Source organism: Etheostoma spectabile, chromosome 23, assembly GCF_008692095.1.
Source record: "Etheostoma spectabile isolate EspeVRDwgs_2016 chromosome 23, UIUC_Espe_1.0, whole genome shotgun sequence".
NCBI lineage: Eukaryota > Metazoa > Chordata > Actinopteri > Perciformes > Percidae > Etheostoma > Etheostoma spectabile.
This window is the reverse complement of record NC_045755.1, coordinates 2,341,472-2,362,736: the sequence shown is the minus strand read 5'-3', so window position 1 is coordinate 2,362,736 and position 21,265 is coordinate 2,341,472. Positions and strand designations below refer to the sequence as shown.

The window sequence follows — 21,265 nt, the reverse complement described above, 5'->3', positions numbered from 1 at the left end:
AGGGGGACACCTGTCCTAAAATGCAAATGAGGAAATCAGAGAATTGTTTCAGATGTTTCCCGATTCAGACACCTGCCGTTTCTTTTTTTTTTTCACATCACAATATTGACGTTAAATTTCCGTGATAATGGTCTTAACAACTCTTAAATTTGACTCGGTAAAACCTGCAGAAACAATTTGTTGCTTTTTTTCTCCTGAAGGAAGCGTCCCATAAGATGCTGAGCTCGGGTCAGTGTGCAGCAGAGGACCTATGTTTCTCCCTGCAGGTAAGAACCATCCCTATCAGTCTGTTAATATAGTTCTGTCCACAGTGCAGTTAGTTAAAACAAACACTATAGAACCATTTATAGAAGCTGTTTGAGTATTGCCCAACAATAATACCTCCCTCCCTGCAGGAGACTGTGTTCTCCATGCTGGTGGAGATCACAGAGAGGGCCATGGCTCACTGTGGCTCCAAAGAGGTCCTTATCGTTGGAGGTGTTGGCTGTAAGTATAGTTCAGAGATGTATGCTTGAATTAGAAAATCCACTCTGAAATATTTGAACCTTGTTTAAAACACTTCTGGGTCATGTTGTGTCTAGTCTATTTTTCATCTCACCAGTGTCCAAATGTCCAGATAGTTAAGGTAGCTACAATACTACAGTTACAATGTCACCGTGACCTTAAATATCATTATGAAATGTGAAACAGTGAGGTTTTCATTGTAACCTGCCAAGTTCTTAGGTCAGGTTTATCAGTTACACCGGGACAAACTATTCCACCACCAATAGTCTTCTACAAGTTTTTATTTCTTTACCTTTTTCAACATACTATCCTATGGCTTTTTTTTCCTCATCATTTTTTCAACATACTTTTTTTACCACATGTTTGACATACTACACTATGGCTTTTTAATCCCTTTTTTGAAATACTATAACTTTTTTGACATACTAAACTATGGCTTTTTTTAAATCACTTTTTTCCCCTCAATATTCTCTACTGTTGTATTTTTTAGCACTTTTTTTGACATACTATACCATGGCTTTCTTTAACACTTTCAACACATGTATGTTGAAAAAAAGAGACGGCAGTTGCAGACTGTTCCATTCCGGTGTTGGAATCCCCTCCAGTGAAATACATTCACATGTTACACAGTTTAGCATTAGCTAGCAGTTTAATGTTGGCAAAGACATCGTTTTGTATGTCAAAACGGGATACAACTAAAAACGACAGTAAATGCTATAGAATAGTACTTGGAAAAAAAAGCATTATCTTAACACACAATTTATTTACCACTACCAAGATGTAACCTGTGACCTCTTGTCTCCTCTGCAGGTAACCTGCGTCTGCAGGAGATGATGGGGGTGATGTGCAAGGAGAGAGGAGCCAAGTTGTTTGCCACAGATGAACGGTAAACCAGAACGTTTTACTGTGTACTACCGCTCAGTCCACTTCCGGTGTAAAATAACACTACCATCGGAATACATGAGATTATCATGCTGAATGCATTTTTAATGTAATTTACAACAAAACACATGCTACTCAACATGTACAAGTTTTGGTAATGTTGTTTTAAGTAGAGTGAATAAAAATGGCATGCTTGGAAAATCAGTAGTAAATTGGCATGCAAAAACACTGTAATGGTCCTTTAAGAAATGTTAATACAGCTTCAATACAAAAATGACCATCTCTAGCCCTTGTATGAATATCTGAAATAAGTTGTTGTATTTTCTTTCCATTACATGCCCTTAGTCAGAACGCTGTTCTCCAGGTGCAGTCCAGATAACAGTGTTCACTTTGTGCCACAGGTTCTGCATAGACAACGGAGCAATGATTGCTCAAGCCGGCTGGGAGATGTTCAGGTCTGGGCAGGTGACGGCGCTGGAAGACTCGTGGATTACACAAAGGTCTTTACACTCTGCATCCATTTCCTTTGTTAAAAAGGTTTTAAAAACAAAAAAAAAAAATAGAAACTGGTTGCTTGGATCCCCCAGTATAGATTTCTGTTCACGCTCACCTCTATCATCCAGGGTCAATATTTAATAAATTCAACAAACATGTAATGGTCCAAATGGGCTATTGGTATCACAACAAAATTCTAAGCACCTCCAAAAGTGGGAGAAACTTTGATATTGCTAACAGTCCATGTTGAACTTTAACATTTGTCCTGTTGTAGGTACAGAACAGATGAAGTGGAGGTGACGTGGAGAGACTGATGGAGCCACATCTCGGCGCTACATATGTTGTTGCAGCAGGTCTGTCATGACGATGGGACATTTTTTGTTGAGGTGGTTGACGACCATAGATCCCTGATAGTAACCGTTCACCTGAAACAAAGCTGAGTGGAGGTCAGGTTTACAATACTTCCTTAACATTTACCCAGTTCAGCCTTTCCCTACAAAAAAAATCTCTGGCACTTTAATTTGGTGTTTAACTGTTGTACTTTATCTGTCAGGAAGATCAACATGATTTAACTGTACAGCAGTAAAACTTCAAATTAAAAAAAGATTAAGATGGAACATGTCAAGTTTATTCATTTTATTAAGCAATACTGTTCACTTACATTCCTCCTCATTCTCCAGTGTAAATTTATTTATTCAATACATTTTCTTTCAAAAATCAACATACTGAACATGGTGAGATTCCTAATGGTTTTATGAGTAACATTCACCCAATTAGGGAACCAAATAAAAACAAAAGGACACAGCATTAAGATCTGACGGGGTAAAGGGTGCCTTTGACTACACCCCCTCTGTAAACTGAAGACACAGATACACAAATCCTCTGCATACATGAACCATCAAACTGAAGCAGGTACAAGACAGTCCATTTTTAATCAAAGGAGGGGGGATAAATCACTCTGGTGAGGGTTCCTTGCACACAGGGATTGGTCATGATAGATTTTTTTTAACAAAAGTGCTTGTTTGACCACTCGCTTTACAGAGGACAAAAAAAAGGTGATATACTGTAGCTTTCAAAAAAAAACGGGGGAGGGGGGGAATTAAATTACAGCTCCTGATTGTTTTTAAAAAGACCAGCTCTACACATACAAGATAAAAATGGTAATGAGAGGCGATGAAAACAGGTCTGATTAATTAAGGCAGGCTTCCTGTAAGGCGTTAAAAAAGTCCATTGCAGTAAGATCTCAAGGGAGTTAGTCCAAAGTGTCTCAGTGTGGCTTTGTGTGAAGACATCATCCTGAGTGCAGTGTGTGAGAACGGGACGCATACATTTGTCCATCTTTACGTGTTTTAATGTGCATGTATGTGTGTGTTGCATGTGTGTTTTATATATGCTTTGGGTTTCTCACACTGCTAGGCTGGGTGCTCCTGGGCCTCCTTGTACCAGACAACCTTTTTGGGAACTGCAAAATAGAAGAAGAAAAAAAAAAACATCAAAGAGAGAAAACCCAATAACATTATAGTGCAACAATGTACACATCCTTGTTCCAGCTCCTCATTGGCCAAATGTATTTTTCAAACATGCATATCATTTATATACTTTTAAGAACCACAGATCTACATTATGCATTGAGAGTGATAGATATTTACATGACATGTAAATATCTAAGGAGCTGAAGCCTATTTCTCAACATTTCAAGCAGATTAAGAAAAACAGTTTGTTCAAAAGGAAAGTCCTGTTCCAAACTTGGTCAGAACTGTAATGACACTAGCTTGAGTTAATGCTATAAATGTTTTGGATTCTTATATTCACTGACTTTGGGATTTTAAACTACCATGTAATAATGTTTACTCATGGATAGATCCATCTGGTGTTGGATATAAGTTAGCTATATAGACAATACATGAGATACTGCTTATGCAACTGTCAATGTTTCTCTGTACTTTTCTAGTAAAAATAAAATACTTTACATCTTGCCCATGTTTTTTTTTCCTCTGAGAAGGGGCAGAACAGCACTGACCAGGTTTCATGCTTTGAGGCAACGTACCTTTTTTTTGTTTGTTACAGATGGCATTCCACTCTGAGGAAACAAAAGGAGAGTTACTGTTAAAATCAATGTTCTAAATAAAATAAAAATCTGACCGCATGTCTTCAAAGCTTCTCATAGCTCTCACCTCTACTGTGATAGTTCAAAGCCTCCACTAGATGGCGACAACTAAGCAGCAGCTTCCCGTTGCTCTCGTCCCCCTCTGGGCGTGCGGCAGGGGTAACTGAGACAGCGGCAGGCGTTTCTCCCGGAGGCTGGACCGTGAGAACTGACTCGAACTGTAGCTGTTGAGCATCTGTAGGCTGAGGAGGGAGGGCGTTGGCAGCGGGGCGAGGGCCGGGGCCCTCTGTGACGGGCCTCGCCTCGCTGATGAAGCTGAGACCCCACTGGTTCTGTAGCAGCACACCGATGGCAGGGCGCTCCTCCTCCAGCCCTCCGCTTGCTGCTCCCGCCTTCACCTTGGAGGCGTAGCTGACGGCCGGCTGCAGCTTGGCGGGGCTGTCCTGCACGGGGAAGGCAGGCGGGGGCTTGAGCAGCGACAGACTGTCCTCCACCCACCTCTCCTTTTGGTGAACCTTGTGTGGCCGCTCGCTGGCTCGGCTGGCCGCCTTCTGACTTTCTCTGCGAAGGCTGCGGCCTTTGTGCTGGTGGCCCTTGCGGTCTCTGTCCCTGCGGTAGCTGAAGGTGTGCGTGTGGCCGGGGACGATTAGGTCGCCTTCAGGTGAAAGCTGCCGGGGCTGTTGGTCACTGCCAGAGATGCAGCCTCCACCCCCACCACCTCCGCAGTTACCCGAGCCAGGAGACAGGCGACGGTTGCGAATGTGTGGCTCTGAGTTGGTGGCTGCAACGAGGACGGCTGGATCACACAGGGTATCGGACTCACACACAGTGTTGCTAGCTTCCCATGTACCTGCAAGGAATGTTGACATGTTGATCAAAAAGACTAAAATCTTCATATCACACATACCAGAAACAAGTTGCAGTTATTGGTGCTGAGGCTAATTAGATCAACATTTGGGAAAAGTCTTAAAACTCAATTAGGGATGTGTTGATATACTCAGTGGGGCTGGGTATTGCCAATTATTTCCTGAATCGATTCAGATTGACAAGGTCCCGATGCGGTGAGTTAGGTAAGGGGAATTTAATTGAACAAGACCAGTTTAGCTTGGATATCACAGATTCTCAGAGAACGTCTGCTTTGAATTGTACAAGCAAGAAGCAACCTCTAAATATTTGTACAACGCACCAGGTTAATGTTTCCATTAACACCACCTCCCAAAAAGGTTGTTTAAAGTCCTTTTAACTTAACTGGGCTAACGTGACAACATTTATTGGGGAGATTAATCGATATCAGACCACTCAAACAAAGATCGATTTTACTTTGAAAATTAATTTTTACCTAGCCCAACGTTCATCTCTCAATATGATTTTTTCTTGTTTTAATAGAACGAGCTGCAGACTGAAAATTACTGAAAGATATTCCTTTATTTATATAAACTGAAAAACAACATGTCCTTATCAAAAGTGCCACTACACTAAAACTTTTAATTTGTTTAAACAATCTCTACATCAAAATAACTTCATTGAAAAACAATCTCTTGGAAATAAATGAACTGAGAACACGCCGTGACGTCGAAGTGGAACAAGTTAAGAGGAGATCTGCCCTAAGCCTTTAAAAAATGGCTGCTCAACTTATTTTTTTAAAATCTCAAACGGTTGTAATGTTTACACATTAATATCAACTCCACTATACAAAACGAAAACATTGTCCTGCTCTTATTAAACCACAGCCTTGAGTTAGTTGGTTAGGCAGGCGTTTCACACCGGGAGCCTGTTCCCTTGGCAGTGCTTCTGCTCCATAATAAAAAGGATCTGTGCATTTGGCTGTTTGATATAAACAAACGCCGGGGTGGACGACACATCGTCAGCTGACTCCACCAAGCAGGTAAGATGCCTGTATTGCTGCATATTTGCCAAGTTCTGGAGAAAAGAACAGGGTGAGCTGGGGTCTGTTTAATAAAAGCAGAATTTAAAAAAACAAGGATAGCTAGTAACTCGAGGCTTGACCTAGTTCACTCTGTTTATCCTGGCTTGGTGCGTTTCCCAATCACCGAGCCAGACTAAGGAGGAGAGACTAGGCCGAGCCGGGCTAAAGCCATTTGGATGGATGCGTGTTCGTTGCTTTTCTTAATAGACCGCGAGCTCCATCACAGATTTACTGATGCTAAAATGGAGAATACCCAAGGCATGGTGCATATACGTTACACAGAGTGAGCCGCAGCTTTGTACGTTTGATGAAGTGAAACATTTGCAAGAGAGAAAGCGTGGCAGACCTTTAACAGATGCAATTTCCATCTCTACATTTTAAATTCTTTGCTCTCTCTCGTATATGGAAATAGAAAAAGATACTGAAGAAATTAGACTCTAAAACCTAGAAACTATAAAGATACTAAAGTGATCATTTCAATGCACACTGTAAACAATGACTAACACTATTCGTCAGTTATTTCCTCTGAGCAAAATGTAAGGTCAAAACCCATTGAGGTGTCATCTCCCCGTTTTCTTAACGTACAGTAGCCTACACTATCTATCTGCCGTTTTTCCACTACATGGTACCTCCTTGACTCGCCTTTTTTAGTTTTCCATTACAAAAGAAGTCCCTGGTACCTGCCAACAGGTACTTTTTGTAGCGAGCTGAGGCGATACCAAAAGCTGAGACGAAAACCTGCAGACTGCTGATTGGTCGGAGAGAATCGTCACTCATCACTGCGTTATCATTGCTAGCAGCCTTTTCTTTTACCTCAACTTCCATAATATATTCATCAAATAATATAACCAGTAACAATGTCTGTCACAAGAATAATTATTCAAAATGGTCACAATGTTAAAATGCAGTGCTTAACTAAACAACGTTGTGTTTTAATGCCGACTAATAAGTTGCTGAGTCAACAGAAACTCGGGTGTCTCTGCTTTTGTGAAAGCGAGTTGAGGTTAAACTGAGCCAGGATAACTGGGAAATCCCAGATTAGGCTTATCCACTATCTAAGTTTTGTAAAATAGCCCTTTGATTGCGAATTAAGAAGGGGGGGGGACAACATCTCATATGGAGTTTCATCTGCTAACAGTAGAAAAAGATCCAAAACCCAAATAATCCAGTAAATGTTTGACTGTCAAAGTTGACAGATAATTAATCATCAAGCATTTTGAGAAGTGATATTCCTGCTACCCATCTATCTCACCAGCTGTTGAGCTCATGTACAAAGGCGAGTACAGTAATTAAATACTAAAGTATACTATTTAATATAATATAAATTAGTTTAATTTCTCAAAGCGTGTTCTGCGAGTAGATTTGATAAAATATGTTTAATTTAAAATTCTAAACAGGGTTTCCTGAACAGTCTGCCAGAAACTCCAAAGCAAAATAGATGTTTTTCCAGATATTAAATAAACTCATGTGTAATTTCAAACACTATTTGGTTGCTTTTGTTCAGCAACCAAGCTCGATTTAGTGCGACATTAGAAGGAAAAACAAAATAAATATATTTTACGTTATTGTCAACCAGTGGTGGAGTACTGCAATAAAGTACACATTTGAGGTACTTGTACCCGAGTCTTTTCATGCCACTTTCTACTTCGTTACATTTCAGTGAGAAATTTTGTACTTTTAACTCCACTACATTCATCTGACAGCTTTAGTTACTTTACAGATTAGGATTGTTGCACACAAAACATGATGTTGAAGACAGACATTGCTTCTTCCGTTTTGCCATTTGTGAAAACTATCTAATTTGGCTGTAATTTCGATTCTACTGTTAAGTGACAGGCCTATTATTTTTGGAGTTGGAGTTTACTACAATGAGAAAAACTCCCCTAACTCACTGTTATATTATACACTAATTGAATAGATGCTTTATCGATTACTAAAATACTAAGCTAGTGGCAAGTAACCACTAAGTTCACATTAGTATTTAAGACAGAAAATGTAACTGCTGTAATACCTTTGTGAGGACTGCCACCTACAGCTTCAAATACCTGGCCGTCGCCATACATCTCACTGTCACTGGACCGATGTTACACAACAATTTGTGTCATTCAGTCACACGTGATGGCTCATCGTGAAAAAGGAATGATTGGTTTAGTAGGCATTGCCGAGTAGATTAACTAATGAGTTCAAGTCGACCCATTTTCTGTTCGCATGACCCACAACAGACATACTTAGAGATTAGAGCTCGTTGTTTAGGCTTACCAAAAACGTCCTCGGTGACAATAAGAACAACATTCCCAAACAGGTGCCATTTATTGGTACACAACTTGTAGGATCACAACAATTAAGAAATGGATACCCCCGGCGGCCTGAATAGCGTGCCCGCTCTAAAGCGCCACATTTCAAATCAAACAACGTTTACGTTAGAGAGGTAACGTTGGTTTACCACTCCGAGGAGACAGTCTCTAACACCGTGACAGAAAGGTCTAGAAACTAGCTAACTGTACATAGATTCAGGTCTCGGACTTAAACAGTCACTTAGCTACTTTATTAGCGTCTCTTCAGACATGCGTATCAACATGCTAGGTTTCGTGCGTGCGGTGCTGGCAGCTAACAAGACAGCAAGAGCTAGCAGCCAGCACCAATGTTAGCAAACTTTAATTAGCAGCGTCATGGTGCGGCAACTTAAACTCGACGGTTTTATTCATCTGTCGTTGCAACATGGTCAACCGAGTTCAACAATGTCTAAACAACCAACCGTTGTCGTCCAGGAGATGGCTTTATTTTGTACCACATCAAGAAATGAACAGCTAACTAGCATGTTAGCTGAAGTCAAAGTTTCATAACCCCCATTCAAAGCGGCGAGCAGGCGGCTACCGATAGCGCTAGCACAGCTGCTAACACCTTCGACAAGACGGCAAAATAGCCTCTGGAAGTGAGGATTCTCGGTCAGATATGTCAGAAAGTTGTAAAAACCTACCTGTCTTGATATGCATGTCTCGTTAAACGTGTTGCGGAAGCTAAACCGTTGAGTAACTTTTGTTTACAGCGTTAAGATAACGACGGCTTGCTGGATGAATCTTGAGTGGCCACCCGGAAGCGACACGAGAATGTGGGTGGGACCGGAAGTTCCGGCAGATAAGCGGTCCGGCGGGAAACTTAAGGGAATTTAAACATTCAAATAGGATTTTTTTTAAATTTATTTTTTATTTTAAAGAGAAAGGACATTTTAACACTGTATGGAGCCACGTATTATTGTGTTACACTCTATGTAAAACCATGCACTGTAGTGTAAAACACTATACAACAACCATCATTAAACAATACATTAAAAAACAATGGGAAAGGCAAAATGAAGAGAAATTAGACCCCTTATGCAGAATATCGTTCCTGATCTGTCACACAGATGAGCCAGCCATATTAATAATAATTCATTACATTGATATAGCGCTTTATCAAAGACAACTAAAGCGCTTCAGGGGGAGAGGACTACCTTCTAACACCACCAATGTGTAGCACCCACCTGGGTGATGCACAGCAGTCTTATGACGCCAAACGCTCAACACACATCAGCTTTTAGTGGCCTTACATGAAATATGATCAAAAAACAGAAAATGCAACCAAATTAAATTGGGACTACTTGTTTTGTAGAGCTTAGTTTTTGTCCCCAAAGTAAAAGTTATCCAAATTCAGTGTAATAAAAAATAAATGTGTCACCACCAGTGGGTTGCAAGATGATATAATTAATGATATATTAATAGGAAAGTAAAACGTTTTCTTTCTGTCTTTTCATTACTATAATTGTTGTTCTTTTCTTGAGATATAAGACATATTTTCTTCAGGATTCTACTAATTTTCTAAAGGAAAAAATAAGGATATCACTGGTGGAACTGCTCCCAACTTATTGACGTATGCAATGTGTATAAATAGAATACAACTTAGCTTATACATATTCTTACCTCTAAAATATAAATATGTCCCTGTTTGTACTAAATACTAGTTCCTTGTTCCACAGCACAAAAGTAGTAAAAAGTCCCACACTCACAAGACTGTTCTGAAGGGTCTGAATCCTTTTGAGATTTTTATTAGCAAGATGTTATAACTCTAACAACCAGTGTTTATATGACTGGCCCCATCAGCAATCATTAGAAAACCTAACTTGATTATACAAAATACCAGAGCATTCATCATGGATGTAGAGCCAGTTCTATCATGTTATATAAGTCTTGAGTGGATTACAGACATCCTGCAATCCGACTTGTACCTTATTCCTTTGTTTTCTTAAATGTCCCATAAGATAAACTTTGACCAGTTTACATAAAAACCTGTATTCAATCACACAGTGGAGGGGAAGCATGCAAACCTGGCCATCTAATTGCATTATTATTTTAATATCAACATTAGTTGTTTCCATCACTACACAGATGAATGTAGAAACCAATGAGTGAGCTATTAACAATAACAATAAACAAGTAATGCAAGGGAAACTAACCTTGGATATGTGAGCAGTCCTCCTCCTGTTGATCAGTGGTACCATCTTTAAAATCTTTGGCATTCACTCCCTTTTTCACAGATCACTGTGGCCCCTCTCCACTGTTACACCTTTTCAAAGCTCTGTTTCTAATCATGTGTATTTTGCTTTCCTTGTTCATATTTTCACTTTCTTCACCTTCCCCTAGCCCTGAGACTTTGAATGATTTTAAATCATTTTAAATTGAGGCTAGTTGGTAAGTCCTTCTCCCTGGGGCTGCAAAATTAAGTCTGAGGTGTCCCGAGACAATTTTCCATAAAGAAAAGCACCCCTTTGTCAACGTTTTTGTTGTTCATGTGAAGTACTATACATTTAAGTAGGTTCTTATGTAACAGATCACATAAAAAAACTATATATTAAAGACAGTTTATTATTGTTGTGACAATGCAACAATCTTCCTCTTCCAATAATTACATAATTAGCTTCTAACAGCTCAAAGACTCAATGATTCCACAACTATACCCTTCTCCCCGTGTGTGCGTACGTGTCTCTTCAGCCTCGTAGAAGTAGAGAAACTCTTCTTACAGAGCAGACAGCTGTGTGGCTTCTCTCCGGTGTGTGTTCGGATGTGCATGTTGAGGTCCGAGGAGCACCTGAACCTCCTCTCGCAGTAGGAGCAGGGGTAGGGCCTCTCTCCTGTGTGGATCCGCTTGTGGAGCAGGAGCTCACCAGAGGTAAGGAAGGTCTTGCCACACTGGGAGCACTGGTGGGGCCGCTCCCCCGTGTGAGTCAGGTTGTGTCTAACGAGCGAGGTTGACTTGGCAAACCTCTTCCCGCAATGGGTACACACAAATGGCCGCTCTCCTGTGTGTGTATTGAGGTGTTCGCTCTGAGCACGCTTGGTTTTGAAGCTCTTCAGGCAATGTGCGCAACTGAACGGCCTGAAGTTGCTGTGGCTGCGCTGATGCCTCACCAGCTCCCCGTGTGTGAGGAACGTCTTCTGGCAGGTGGTGCAGTGGTACGGCCTCTCGCCCGTGTGGATTCTTTCGTGGCGCGTGAGGCTGGCCAGCTGGGCGAAGCTCTTCTCGCAGTAGGAGCACTGGAAGGGCCGCTGGCCGTTGTGAGTCATCAGGTGCCTGTTGAGGATCTGGATCTGAGTGAAGCTTTTTCCGCACTCTGTGCAGGGGTACGGACGCTCCCTGGTGTGGATCTGCTGGTGCTTATTCAGGAGCCACACATGCGTGAAGCTTTTCCCACAGTCGCAGGCAAACGGCCGCTCGCCGGTGTGTTTCATCTGGTGTCTCTTGAGGTCCGATGCTCGGCTGTATATCTTCTCACACAGGGAGCATTTGTACTGACGCCTGGCCACGTGCCTCTGCCTGTGCTTCAGCCGCTCCAGGATGCTACCGAAGCTCTCGCCACATTTCTGGCATTTGTACTGACCATCTACATTCTCTGACGCCTCCTCTGCTACGATGACCTCTGTGGTGAGCTCGAGGGGAGGGTTGCACGTCTGTCCGCACGCCGTTCGTTCAAAATGCAGCTTGAGCAAGCCCATCTGTGTGAAGCGTTTGCCGCACTGGGAGCAGAGAAAGGGCCGTTCCCCTGTGTGAATGCGCTGATGTCTAGTCAGATCCCAAGAGTTCTTGAAGCCCTTCTTACACTCCTCACAAGTGTACGGGCGCTCGCCCGTGTGTGTCCGTTGGTGACGCGTCACGTCTGAGGCGCGTGTGAAAGTTTTTCCACACTCCTGGCACATGTGAGGGTCAGGCCTGTCATGGATGGGGAAAGGCTTGGGGAACTCAGGACGCTGGGCCTTCTTCTTGGGGATATCCGCAGTGTCTGCAGACCTTTGGAGTTGGCTGTACTGCTCAGGGTGACTGTGCTCAATGTGCTGCAGCAGGTAGGACTCCTGCACGTGGAAGAACGGACACTCTGAGCAGGCAAAGACCTGGGTGGACATCTCTAAAGTGGTACCTGTGCAAAACACAAAGTATAAGTAGTTGTTTTATGTTTCGATAAAACGTTTTGTTTGTGTTGTTGCACAAATATTTTGAGTCCCTTTCAGCTGCAACATTGCCCGGTTCAAATACCCGGTTATGTGCCGTCCCACATGACAACAATAAGCTGGCTAAAATATGTGTCAACACCAGTCATATTTTATCTCCATCCACACAAAAATACATGAACAACAACAGGAGAACAACTCAAGCGTGATTTACGGTCCTACGGAGGCTCCACGCAGAGCTTTCGACGTAGCCCATGTAAGTGGCCTGAAGTTTATGCTTGTGGGTTGGTGTGTGCGTCAGTCTTTCTAAGGGAATAAGAAGGCCGGCGTGTGTGGGGAGTGTGTGGTAGAGCGAGTGAGAGAGTGGCGCGAATAGCTTCAGAGCAAGCACTGAATCTAGTCACAGTGAGAGAAACAAAGTGTCTCCCCTGTGCTTTGTGATCACCTGCAGCAGTCTGGTTACTCTGGTTACTGGTTTTTCAATCTCTGCTCTGTGTCCTCCTGCTCAGTCATCTACCAACTTAGTTGTTTTCATTTTCTCTTTCTGTTGTCAGACAACTGAATGAGTATAAAAAAATGACTTGATTGCAAAATACTAGCAGTGTTTCTTTCCTCCGCTGCGACGCACTGTTAATAAATCACTATTTTATGATCACAAAGCTTTTTGTCAATTTACACATAAATACAGAATAATGATAACGGTCAGCTTACATCATCGTTTTCCCATCCACACGGAAACATGAGGTATGCTTTGAGATTCATCCGCTCTGGGGAACGTTTTTGAAAAGGGTAGTCGTAGCCGTTTAAGGTGAGAAAAATGCCAGTGTATTGTGACAGAGGACCAAAACAGAAAAGATTACAAGTTTTTTTAATTGGCTTAGTGTACACACCTTGCCTGAAGTCTTATTTTTTTTTACAGGATATATTTACATGCAACAGTTATATTTGATAGGAGTTAATTATTAAATAAAAAGCAGCGGAATATAAAAACTTAGTATTACAGCTGTGATCTGCCAGAAACCAATTGGACCCAAACCTGACGTGCCAGGTTTGGGTCGAACCGGCCAGTCATTTTTAAAATCCCCCCTAATTTGAATCGGGTCGGGGAGGCACGAATTTCCCTGTTTTTCTTCCTTTCAATGCAGACCTTATAGTCTGTGTAATGTTATAATAAATGTATGGGCTATTTACCGCTGTGTGTAATCACAATGTTCTAGATATATATAACTCACACGCATGGATAAAAAGCAAAAGACATTCAGGGTTTTAAATCGCTGCCGTGGTTCAGGCTCGCCTTAAACAGAAACTATGGGGGTTCACGTAGGGTCGGGCCAGAGCCCAATCATAGCTTTACTTTCTTATTTTCATTTGATTGTATTTCTGTTTGATATTTTGCTTAGTACTCACGTCGCACTTGATGAGATCTTCACCTCGATGTGATTTCCTGATTACATAAAGTATATACTGTATATATATTTATATAAACATATGTGTCTGGTGTACCTTGTGTTCCAAGGTGCTCAAGACATTTGTGATGCTGCAGGAGAGACCTCAGGTCGTCGGGATTGGCAAGCGCTTGCAGGCAGTCCTTCAGTACAGAGGGGGCAGAGGTCAGCCATGACACCGTCTGTTTATGGGCAAGAGTTAACGTGTCAGTAAGAATAAGGAGATCATACAGTCTGTTCAGAGTGAAATGGGACAAAACTGACAACTATTTACAGTATTGGCCAATATTTTTTTATGTACACATGACAAACTAAATTCATTCATTCATAATTATCTTTAAATCAAATATATGAAAAGCCTGTTTGTGAAACACAACACTCAAAGTGAAAATGAAACGTTCTTATCTCGCCATGTTTATGTTATAACCTTTATTCCAGACTTAAAGTCAGAAATAGAAAGGTTGGGACATTCTGGGACAAGACAATGTATGTTTCATGTAGCTGCTACAGTGTATGGGAGGCCTGCGACCAATACGAGATGATACCATAAGCCCACTTAACCCAATCAGTTACATTTTAGATGTATTTACAAAAAGTAACTAAAATAAGATTTGACAATTTCATTACTAAGCTTGTCTAGATATTTAAATTAAACAAATTTTTTTAAATAAAAATAATAAATATGAAGGAGGAATTTCAAAATAAAAGTACATCCTAAAGATGATAATCTGTATCGATATTTTCACTTTGTGTCAATAATAACGGATAGTCTTATTAGTTACTATTATTAGTTATTGGACATACATAGAATTATGCTAAGGGTATTTAAAATACGGAGTTACCAGTTCAATATTTACAGACAGAGCAAAATTACAAATACATACAGGATAAAAATGGTGTCTAAAATTGTGGAATGTGATGTGCTTTTCTACCTGACTGAGGTCTGGTACTGGCAGGAGTTTCTCCAGTTTAGACAGAAACTCCCACACAAGGAGCTGCATATCTGTGTCATAGCTGGGACCATACTCTGATGGAAAAACCTCCTGGGGAGTACAAAGGTAACGGTTAGGGCTGCACAAATGAAAAAAAGGGGGGGGCATTTTTATTTATTTTTAATTGACAGCTGACGAAATGAAAGGGGAGCGAGAGGGGAGATGACACGCACCAAAGGGCCGCATGTCAGAGTCAAACCTGGGCCCGCTGCATCGAGGAGTAAACCTCTATATATGGGCGGGCACCCTAACAACTGAGCTATCCGGGTGCACAAATAATCACAATTTTATCGAAATCGCAATAAGGACTAGCGCAATATCCAAATCGCAGGAGGGCGCAATATTTGTTATTGGCCAAATGCCGTATGTGTCAAATCATTCTGAAGGAAGCATTGTGGTGCTACAGAGATTCCGGCCTAAAAACTGTTCTCTACAGATCTTTGTTTGGTACAGATCCTCCAATTAAAAAAATAAAAAATAAATCACACTATAATCATTTAATTTTGGTTTTATTTTTTATATTCTCAAATGAAAACAGGGTTTTCCCCAAAAAAAATGGTTAAGCCCTGAGCCAGTAAAACAGAATTGTGGACGGAATCAGGAAATGGAGAATTTAAAACAGCTAAACGCAGACATTACATAGAGCCCTACATTAAGTCAGTGCAAAAAGCAAACTGGAAATAATATGACTATGTCTAATTTTCCAACCGATCTGCAGACTGTAACTGTAGTCCAGGGACTTAGGCCTGTTGGGGTGCAACTTAGGTCTGCTTGCAGAACACTGAGGGAAACCCTGAATAATAATAAAAAATGATCATTCCCTCTAATATCATAAATCATATTGGAAACAAAATATAAGTCAAAATAATTGCAATTATATATTATTCTCATATCGTACAGCCCTAGTAACAGTTACTTAAAATTAAGTTTAAAAAACTAACAGGTGCAGAAAAAAAGATTCTCTTTCGGATGCCAGCTTGGTAACATGTTAGCATATATATCCACGACGTTCCACTTCTGGGATTGCTCTGTCACCTTACTCTTTCTTTGTTTTGGCGTTCCAAACTCCGGATGATTCATGAGGACAATGGTTACCTGCTCCTCAGATCTCTGCAGGGTAAATCAAGACAGCTGGCTCGACTATCTGTCCAATCAGAGTTTTCAGTTGCATGACTAAAACAACTTTTGAACATACGCATGTTCCACTGAAATAAGTTTCTTCTCAAGGCTATTTTGCAGAGTCACCAGGGTTTCGTCCGGTGCATAGCATCGCCATTGACGATTGGTTAAAGCAATCCCAATAAACCAGAACACTCTCCCATCCCGGAATGCTGTGTGGACTAGCCAGACCCTCCTCCGCAGTGCTGTGGAGGAAGGTCTGGTAATGCAACACTACATGTGAAACTGCCTTGCCTGGTAAAAATGCGCCCTCTCTGCTGGGTCTTTCAGAAGTGTGTGGATGAGCTCCAAAAAAATGGCCTCCTCTGCATCCACCTCTGCATCCCCACTCTGAAAGACATTAGTCACCAGTCTCAAAACAATGTAAGCAAATTAATACTCCATGTGACCGTATAGACAATGACAGAAAAGACTAGAAGCGCAAAGACTAATTGATTGTCAACTATTAAATTAATCATCAATTATTTTGATAATTAATATATTGGTTTGAGGGTTTTTATGACAAAAACGCTCAAAATGATCTGATTTCAGATTCTAAAATGTGAATATTTTCCAGTTTCTTCTCTCCTCTGGCACAACAAACTGAATATCTTTGAGTTCACAAAACAAGACATATGAGGACGTCATCTTGGGCTTTGGCAAGCACTTGTCCTAGACATGGGCGATATGGAAAAAAATAAAATATCACAATATGTTGGACAAAATACATAGATGTAAATAGTGCAGAGATGTTGTAGGGTTGACTATTGGTGCTTTCACAAAGAGTTCTGATAAATAACCACCAATAATATGGACAGAATGATAAAGTAGGTAAATGCAAAAAGTTCCGAAAATTACACGACTTTACTGACATGCAGCCTTTAAAACCTAGAAAAGATAACACTTGTGTCATATCACGATATCCAAAATGTTAGACTATATCTAGCCTCATGCAGTATATCGATAATGATATAATATCAATGATTGCCCAGCTCAAACTGATCAACATTTTTTACCATTTTCAGACATTTCATAGAGCAAACAACTATTTGAGGAAATAACCAACGGTTCAATCGACAATGAAAATAACCCTTACTTGCAGCCTTAGAAAATACTGACATGTAGTCACCTATTTTTATGGGATTATAATAAGGGAGCTGTTAAAACACTGTCACACTTTTACTTACTCCTGTGTATCCCGGAGGGCGGATTCGTTCTAGGTGAGGCTGTACGCACAAAATGTTGGCCGTTTCCTCTTTTCTGCACAACTCAAGAATAATCTGAAGAGAAAGATGTTGGAGAAGAGAGAGGTGTCCCCTCAGCAAGACATTGAATTAACTCCATCTATGAAGTATGATACTATTGTATGACTGTCAACTTTTCTGCAACTTGATCACATGTGAAACCAGTTGACTCACTTTGGCTCTCAGTCGCAGAAGCAATGTGCCTCTTTGCTTTGGGTTGAGCAGCTGTGGCACTGTAGCTGTGACCAGCGTCACAAACTCATCAAGATTTTCATAATCGAAAACCTCTCTCCGCTGAGCCACTTGCCACATCGCTGCAGAAAGCAGCCGCAGAGGAGGTATCAGCAGCTTCAATGATGACAACGGTAGGAATATATCTGTGCAAACAGACATGGGGTGGACAGGGTCAGCATCAGTGGAAGAAGAAGTATTCAGATCCTTTAGGCCTACCAAAGTAAAGTACTAATACCACACTGTAAAAACACTCTGTTACAAACAAAAGTCCTGAATTGAAAATGTTACTCAAGTAAAATGATGCAAGGATTATTGGGAAAATGTACCTTCCTGATGAGTAAATGTACTAAAGTTACAATACTCAATGAAGAAAAATCCTCACATTTTAGAAACTGGAAACAATAAAAACTGTTCTGATAATTAATAAGTGTTTACGGGGTCTGATGTGTGTCTATTTAGGTTGAACACTTTAGTTTAAATATGGCTTAAATACTGAAGAGACGAAAGGTTTTTCCATAATTATGTACTTGTTTTATTTTAGGTAATAATTGGTCAATACAGTGCATGTATTGGAATATTGGCAGATTAGGTTGACTGTACTACAGTAAAAACATGCAAATGATACAACAGGTTCGAAAGCTGTTGTATTGAATATCTAAAACAACTGTAAAAATTAAAAGAAACGCCTACTACTGCCACAGTAGCTTTGGTGTGTTGAAGGACTGAGGATATACTGTACAACTGCAATGTTTTAGCCTCATGTTTTCTAGCTCCGTGCATTATATTTTAGCCTACTTTCCTTAATACTTTGTCCTGTTCCCTTTAAACGGCCCAATGTACTGAACCTTGAGTAGAAACAACACTGAGTGGATTTAGCTGTTAGCCACACAGCCAAACAGTGGGACATTTGGCTTACAGGATACTGGTTTACAGCTTGTCGAAATCACAAAGGAAACTCCCCACCTTCGTTTACTCAACAGCAATGCTAAAGTAAATGTTGTCATAACTTTATAATTCGCTGTTCACATTACGTTAGTTAGCTACAATCACTGCTATTCGCTGGGGTTACATGATAGCGACATGCATATATGCATACAGCTAGCGTTAGCGGTTAGCTAACGCTACGCTATTATGGAACAAAACACAATAAATCGGACCTGTGTTTTCCACTTGATATGAACTGCCTGTCGTTTCCATGATTAAGAAAATGTAGAATTACTTTTAAAAGTCCCTTAACAAACTAACGGAAGCTTGCAAGCCATTTGTTAGCTCCTTACAGACCGGAAACACGTGCAGTACACTTTCACAGAAAGAGCTTTGAGTAACAAGTATATGCTCGGTAAGAATAAATAAGCTATTCTAAAGTAATTCTCAGTAACAGCACAAACTGATAATATGAAGAATGCAATGATATATATATCTATATATATATAGATATATATATAAAATAAAGAAAGCAAATTAATGTATTTAGATCGTTTGATAATCCATGTAGGCAAAACACAGTAGGTTGTTTGTCCCTAACAGGTGAACTAAAAAGTGTATTAATGGTTGTTGGTTGTGTTTTGCCAAATTATTAACACAGTAGGAGAAATAACTCTTCAAGGCAATTTAGCAAAATATGCATAATAAGTCAAAGACATATTGTACTTATATAACAAAAATTTGTATATAATAATGATAATAATAATTATACTTTATATTTATATATGAATATGATAGTGCTAAACAAGAAACAAATGGTCACCATTTAGAAGGTAGGTAAAACATTTTATTTACCATGTGCAAACAATTTTAATGTGCTGAAATTAAATTCCACAATATCAAACTGTTGTTTCTCCACTGTTGTCACAGCCCCCACACTGGATCAGAAGATAGCCATTGTCACTTAATAAGAAAAAAGAATTCTATAGTTAATCTCCTGCCCACGGCAACAACGTGGCTCCATCCATGCAGAAAGACCACAGCAACTGGCAACAGGTCCCCGAGGGAAGGAGCTCTGTGGGACAAATCTCTCATGTCAAAGCAGGATGCCACATGTATGAAACTTGAAGCTCCATGGTCTTAGGCGCGGAAACCTGGGATGTGATATCCAATAAAGTGGTGTTAAATTCAGTCGAAGCTGGGTTAGCATTCCTAACAGCAGGGCAGGACCAACACTCCATTGTCTTCAGACTCCCGAGTCCAGGAGACAACCCTTCAACAGAAGTAAGTTAAAGATTAAACCTCATTTAACTAAATAAAAAGGTACAGATGACTTACAATTAATTGACCAGCCTACAACATTTTTCTTTAAACTGTAGGGCAGGATTTTTCATATGTTGATAGGGGGAAGCAGGCTGTACAAATGTCAGCACCAACATTACTACATTGTGCTGTAAAAACACAGCAAAATTATTCACCTAAGCCTACCTCTACCTCGGACTTTATGTTGATGAGTCAAGATCTAAATCCAATTGCTGGTAAATTAAATTTTCTCACAAAAAAACTGCATCATGAAGACAATGTCTCACCAGTCAATTTAAGTAACAATCAGGGAACAATTACATTAAAATGACAAACATTAAAGATGAAATGAACTGGTCGACTATTGTATTAGTGGGTATACACAGATAAGACACTGACAGCTATTCAGAAAATAAATTACTCTTTTAGGGTAATTTGAATTTCCCAAGCACAAATACCAAACATTTGGTTGTTCTGGCTTCTCAAATATGCGGATTCCATGCTTTTCTTGGTACTATACAAGAGTAAACTGGGTATGTTCAACGCTACATTGTTACTACTGTGGTCAGAGATGGGAAGTAACAAAGTACAAATAATTACTGTACTCAAGTAGATTTTTCAGATATTTTTACTGTACTTTACTATTTATTTTTTTGGCAACTTTTCAATGTTACTCCTTACATTTCAACACAAATATCGGTACTTTTTACTCTTTACATTTTGCAAAATTGGCTTGTTACTTTAGTTTTGTACAAAACGTAGTCTATCAGGCGTAACTGAGTGCATGTCGGAGAATAGCGCGGACACGCGCCTCACACCGCGAGCGGGCGCGCACGGCACACGGAGTTATGCTGTCAGTTCATTTAAGGCTGTTGTATTGGTTCTGGCACATTTAAAAGTTAGCTTGTTTGTGTTCTTCACCTGTTACCTAGGTTACACCTGGCTGTTGATTCGATATAATGGCGATTGTTGAACGTCCTTGCTCATTTAGATAATGTAATGAATAGTGGGTTTATTGTTATTGTTTACTAGCATATATGATTCCTATGCATTGTGTATGGTAGCCTTTACAATTGTATTTATTTATTTTATTACCACACAAACAGCCATAGCAGAGCTACCCACGCCCGTGTTTATACTGATGCTTGATTGTAATAAAGCATCAACAGAGAGAAGTTGTCTCCGTCCGTGTTTTAACAGACACACCTGGGCCGAAGTTGGAAACCAGAATCATCTTTAAATACAGTCCTAATCTAGTCCTCACTAAACTGAAAATATTTTTTGCGTCATCAATACCAAATTGAATCTAATACATATACTTCTCACAAAATCACACTTGAATTCATATCTTGCTACTCGGTCAGAATCTTATTAACCTGGAGTCTCTGTCACAATAAATAAGGTAGCCTATATGTTTTAGGCCAATTGGCAGACAGTCATTTCAAATGTAGCTAGGTAATGGCATTTAAAGAGCCTTTTCTCCATGTCCACTGAAGTTTCTCAGCGTGCTCTGTAGTAACGTGTCTGGTCCAGGTAGCTTTGTCATTCACAAGGCTACTTTTACTTTTATACTTT

General features: G+C 40.2%; 3 protein-coding genes and 1 long non-coding RNA gene across 6 annotated transcripts in view; 1 reads left to right on the top strand and 3 right to left on the bottom strand.

Moving 5' to 3' along the window:
• osgep (O-sialoglycoprotein endopeptidase) overlaps positions 1–3,371 on the top strand; it is an 8,109-nt gene extending 4,738 nt beyond the window's left edge. For both annotated transcript variants that reach the window (XM_032505767.1, XM_032505766.1), the window contains exons 8-12: positions 201–266; positions 396–486; positions 1,315–1,390; positions 1,788–1,886; positions 2,156–3,371. In XM_032505767.1, the coding sequence (XP_032361658.1) occupies positions 201–266; positions 396–486; positions 1,315–1,390; positions 1,788–1,886; positions 2,156–2,195 (372 nt within the window). In that variant the 3' untranslated portion in view covers positions 2,196–3,371. The remainder of the gene's footprint in view (positions 1–200; positions 267–395; positions 487–1,314; positions 1,391–1,787; positions 1,887–2,155) is intronic.
• On the bottom strand, positions 2,503–9,048 carry si:ch211-214j24.10 (uncharacterized). The gene is made up of 4 exons (XM_032505771.1): positions 8,893–9,048; positions 4,056–4,838; positions 3,929–3,961; positions 2,503–3,343 (listed from the first exon to the last, which is right to left on the bottom strand). Exons 1-4 carry the CDS (start codon positions 8,906–8,908, stop codon positions 3,294–3,296), a joined length of 882 nt encoding a protein of 293 aa, XP_032361662.1. The 5' UTR covers positions 8,909–9,048; the 3' UTR covers positions 2,503–3,293.
• A 151-nt stretch (positions 9,049–9,199) lies between these two features.
• LOC116673402 (zinc finger protein 2 homolog) lies at positions 9,200–18,786 on the bottom strand. 2 transcript variants are annotated; one of them, XM_032505716.1, is made up of 8 exons: positions 18,622–18,786; positions 17,405–17,607; positions 17,174–17,266; positions 16,242–16,337; positions 14,769–14,879; positions 13,895–14,018; positions 10,859–12,360; positions 9,200–10,808 (listed from the first exon to the last, which is right to left on the bottom strand). In XM_032505716.1, exons 1-7 carry the CDS (start codon positions 18,659–18,661, stop codon positions 10,877–10,879), a joined length of 2,151 nt encoding a protein of 716 aa, XP_032361607.1. In that variant the 5' UTR covers positions 18,662–18,786; the 3' UTR covers positions 9,200–10,808; positions 10,859–10,876. The 2 variants fall into 2 exon arrangements, with proteins under 2 accessions (XP_032361607.1, XP_032361606.1); XM_032505715.1 differs by having other exon boundaries at positions 10,794–12,360; positions 18,622–18,785.
• Positions 18,787–19,213: 427 nt separating this feature from the next.
• The window catches only part of LOC116673401 (uncharacterized), a 2,643-nt gene continuing 591 nt past the window's right edge, over positions 19,214–21,265 (bottom strand). Inside the window, exon 2 of the long non-coding RNA XR_004327831.1 lies at positions 19,214–19,661. This is a non-coding gene — a long non-coding RNA (uncharacterized LOC116673401). The remainder of the gene's footprint in view (positions 19,662–21,265) is intronic.

Coding starts and splice junctions, on each gene's coding strand:
- si:ch211-214j24.10 (XM_032505771.1), bottom strand. Junction 3,962..4,055: donor TTTGAACTATCACAGTAGAG/GTGAGAGCTATG, acceptor TTGTTTCCTCAG/AGTGGAATGCCATCTGTAAC. Junction 3,344..3,928: donor CTGTAACAAACAAAAAAAAG/GTACGTTGCCTC, acceptor TCTATTTTGCAG/TTCCCAAAAAGGTTGTCTGG.
- LOC116673402 (XM_032505716.1), bottom strand. CDS start 18,661: ATGGAAACGACAGGCAGTTCATATCAAGTGGAAAACACAG. Junction 17,608..18,621: donor ATATCAAGTGGAAAACACAG/GTCCGATTTATT, acceptor CTGTTTGCACAG/ATATATTCCTACCGTTGTCA. Junction 16,338..17,173: donor GCCCTCCGGGATACACAGGA/GTAAGTAAAAGT, acceptor AATGTCTTTCAG/AGTGGGGATGCAGAGGTGGA.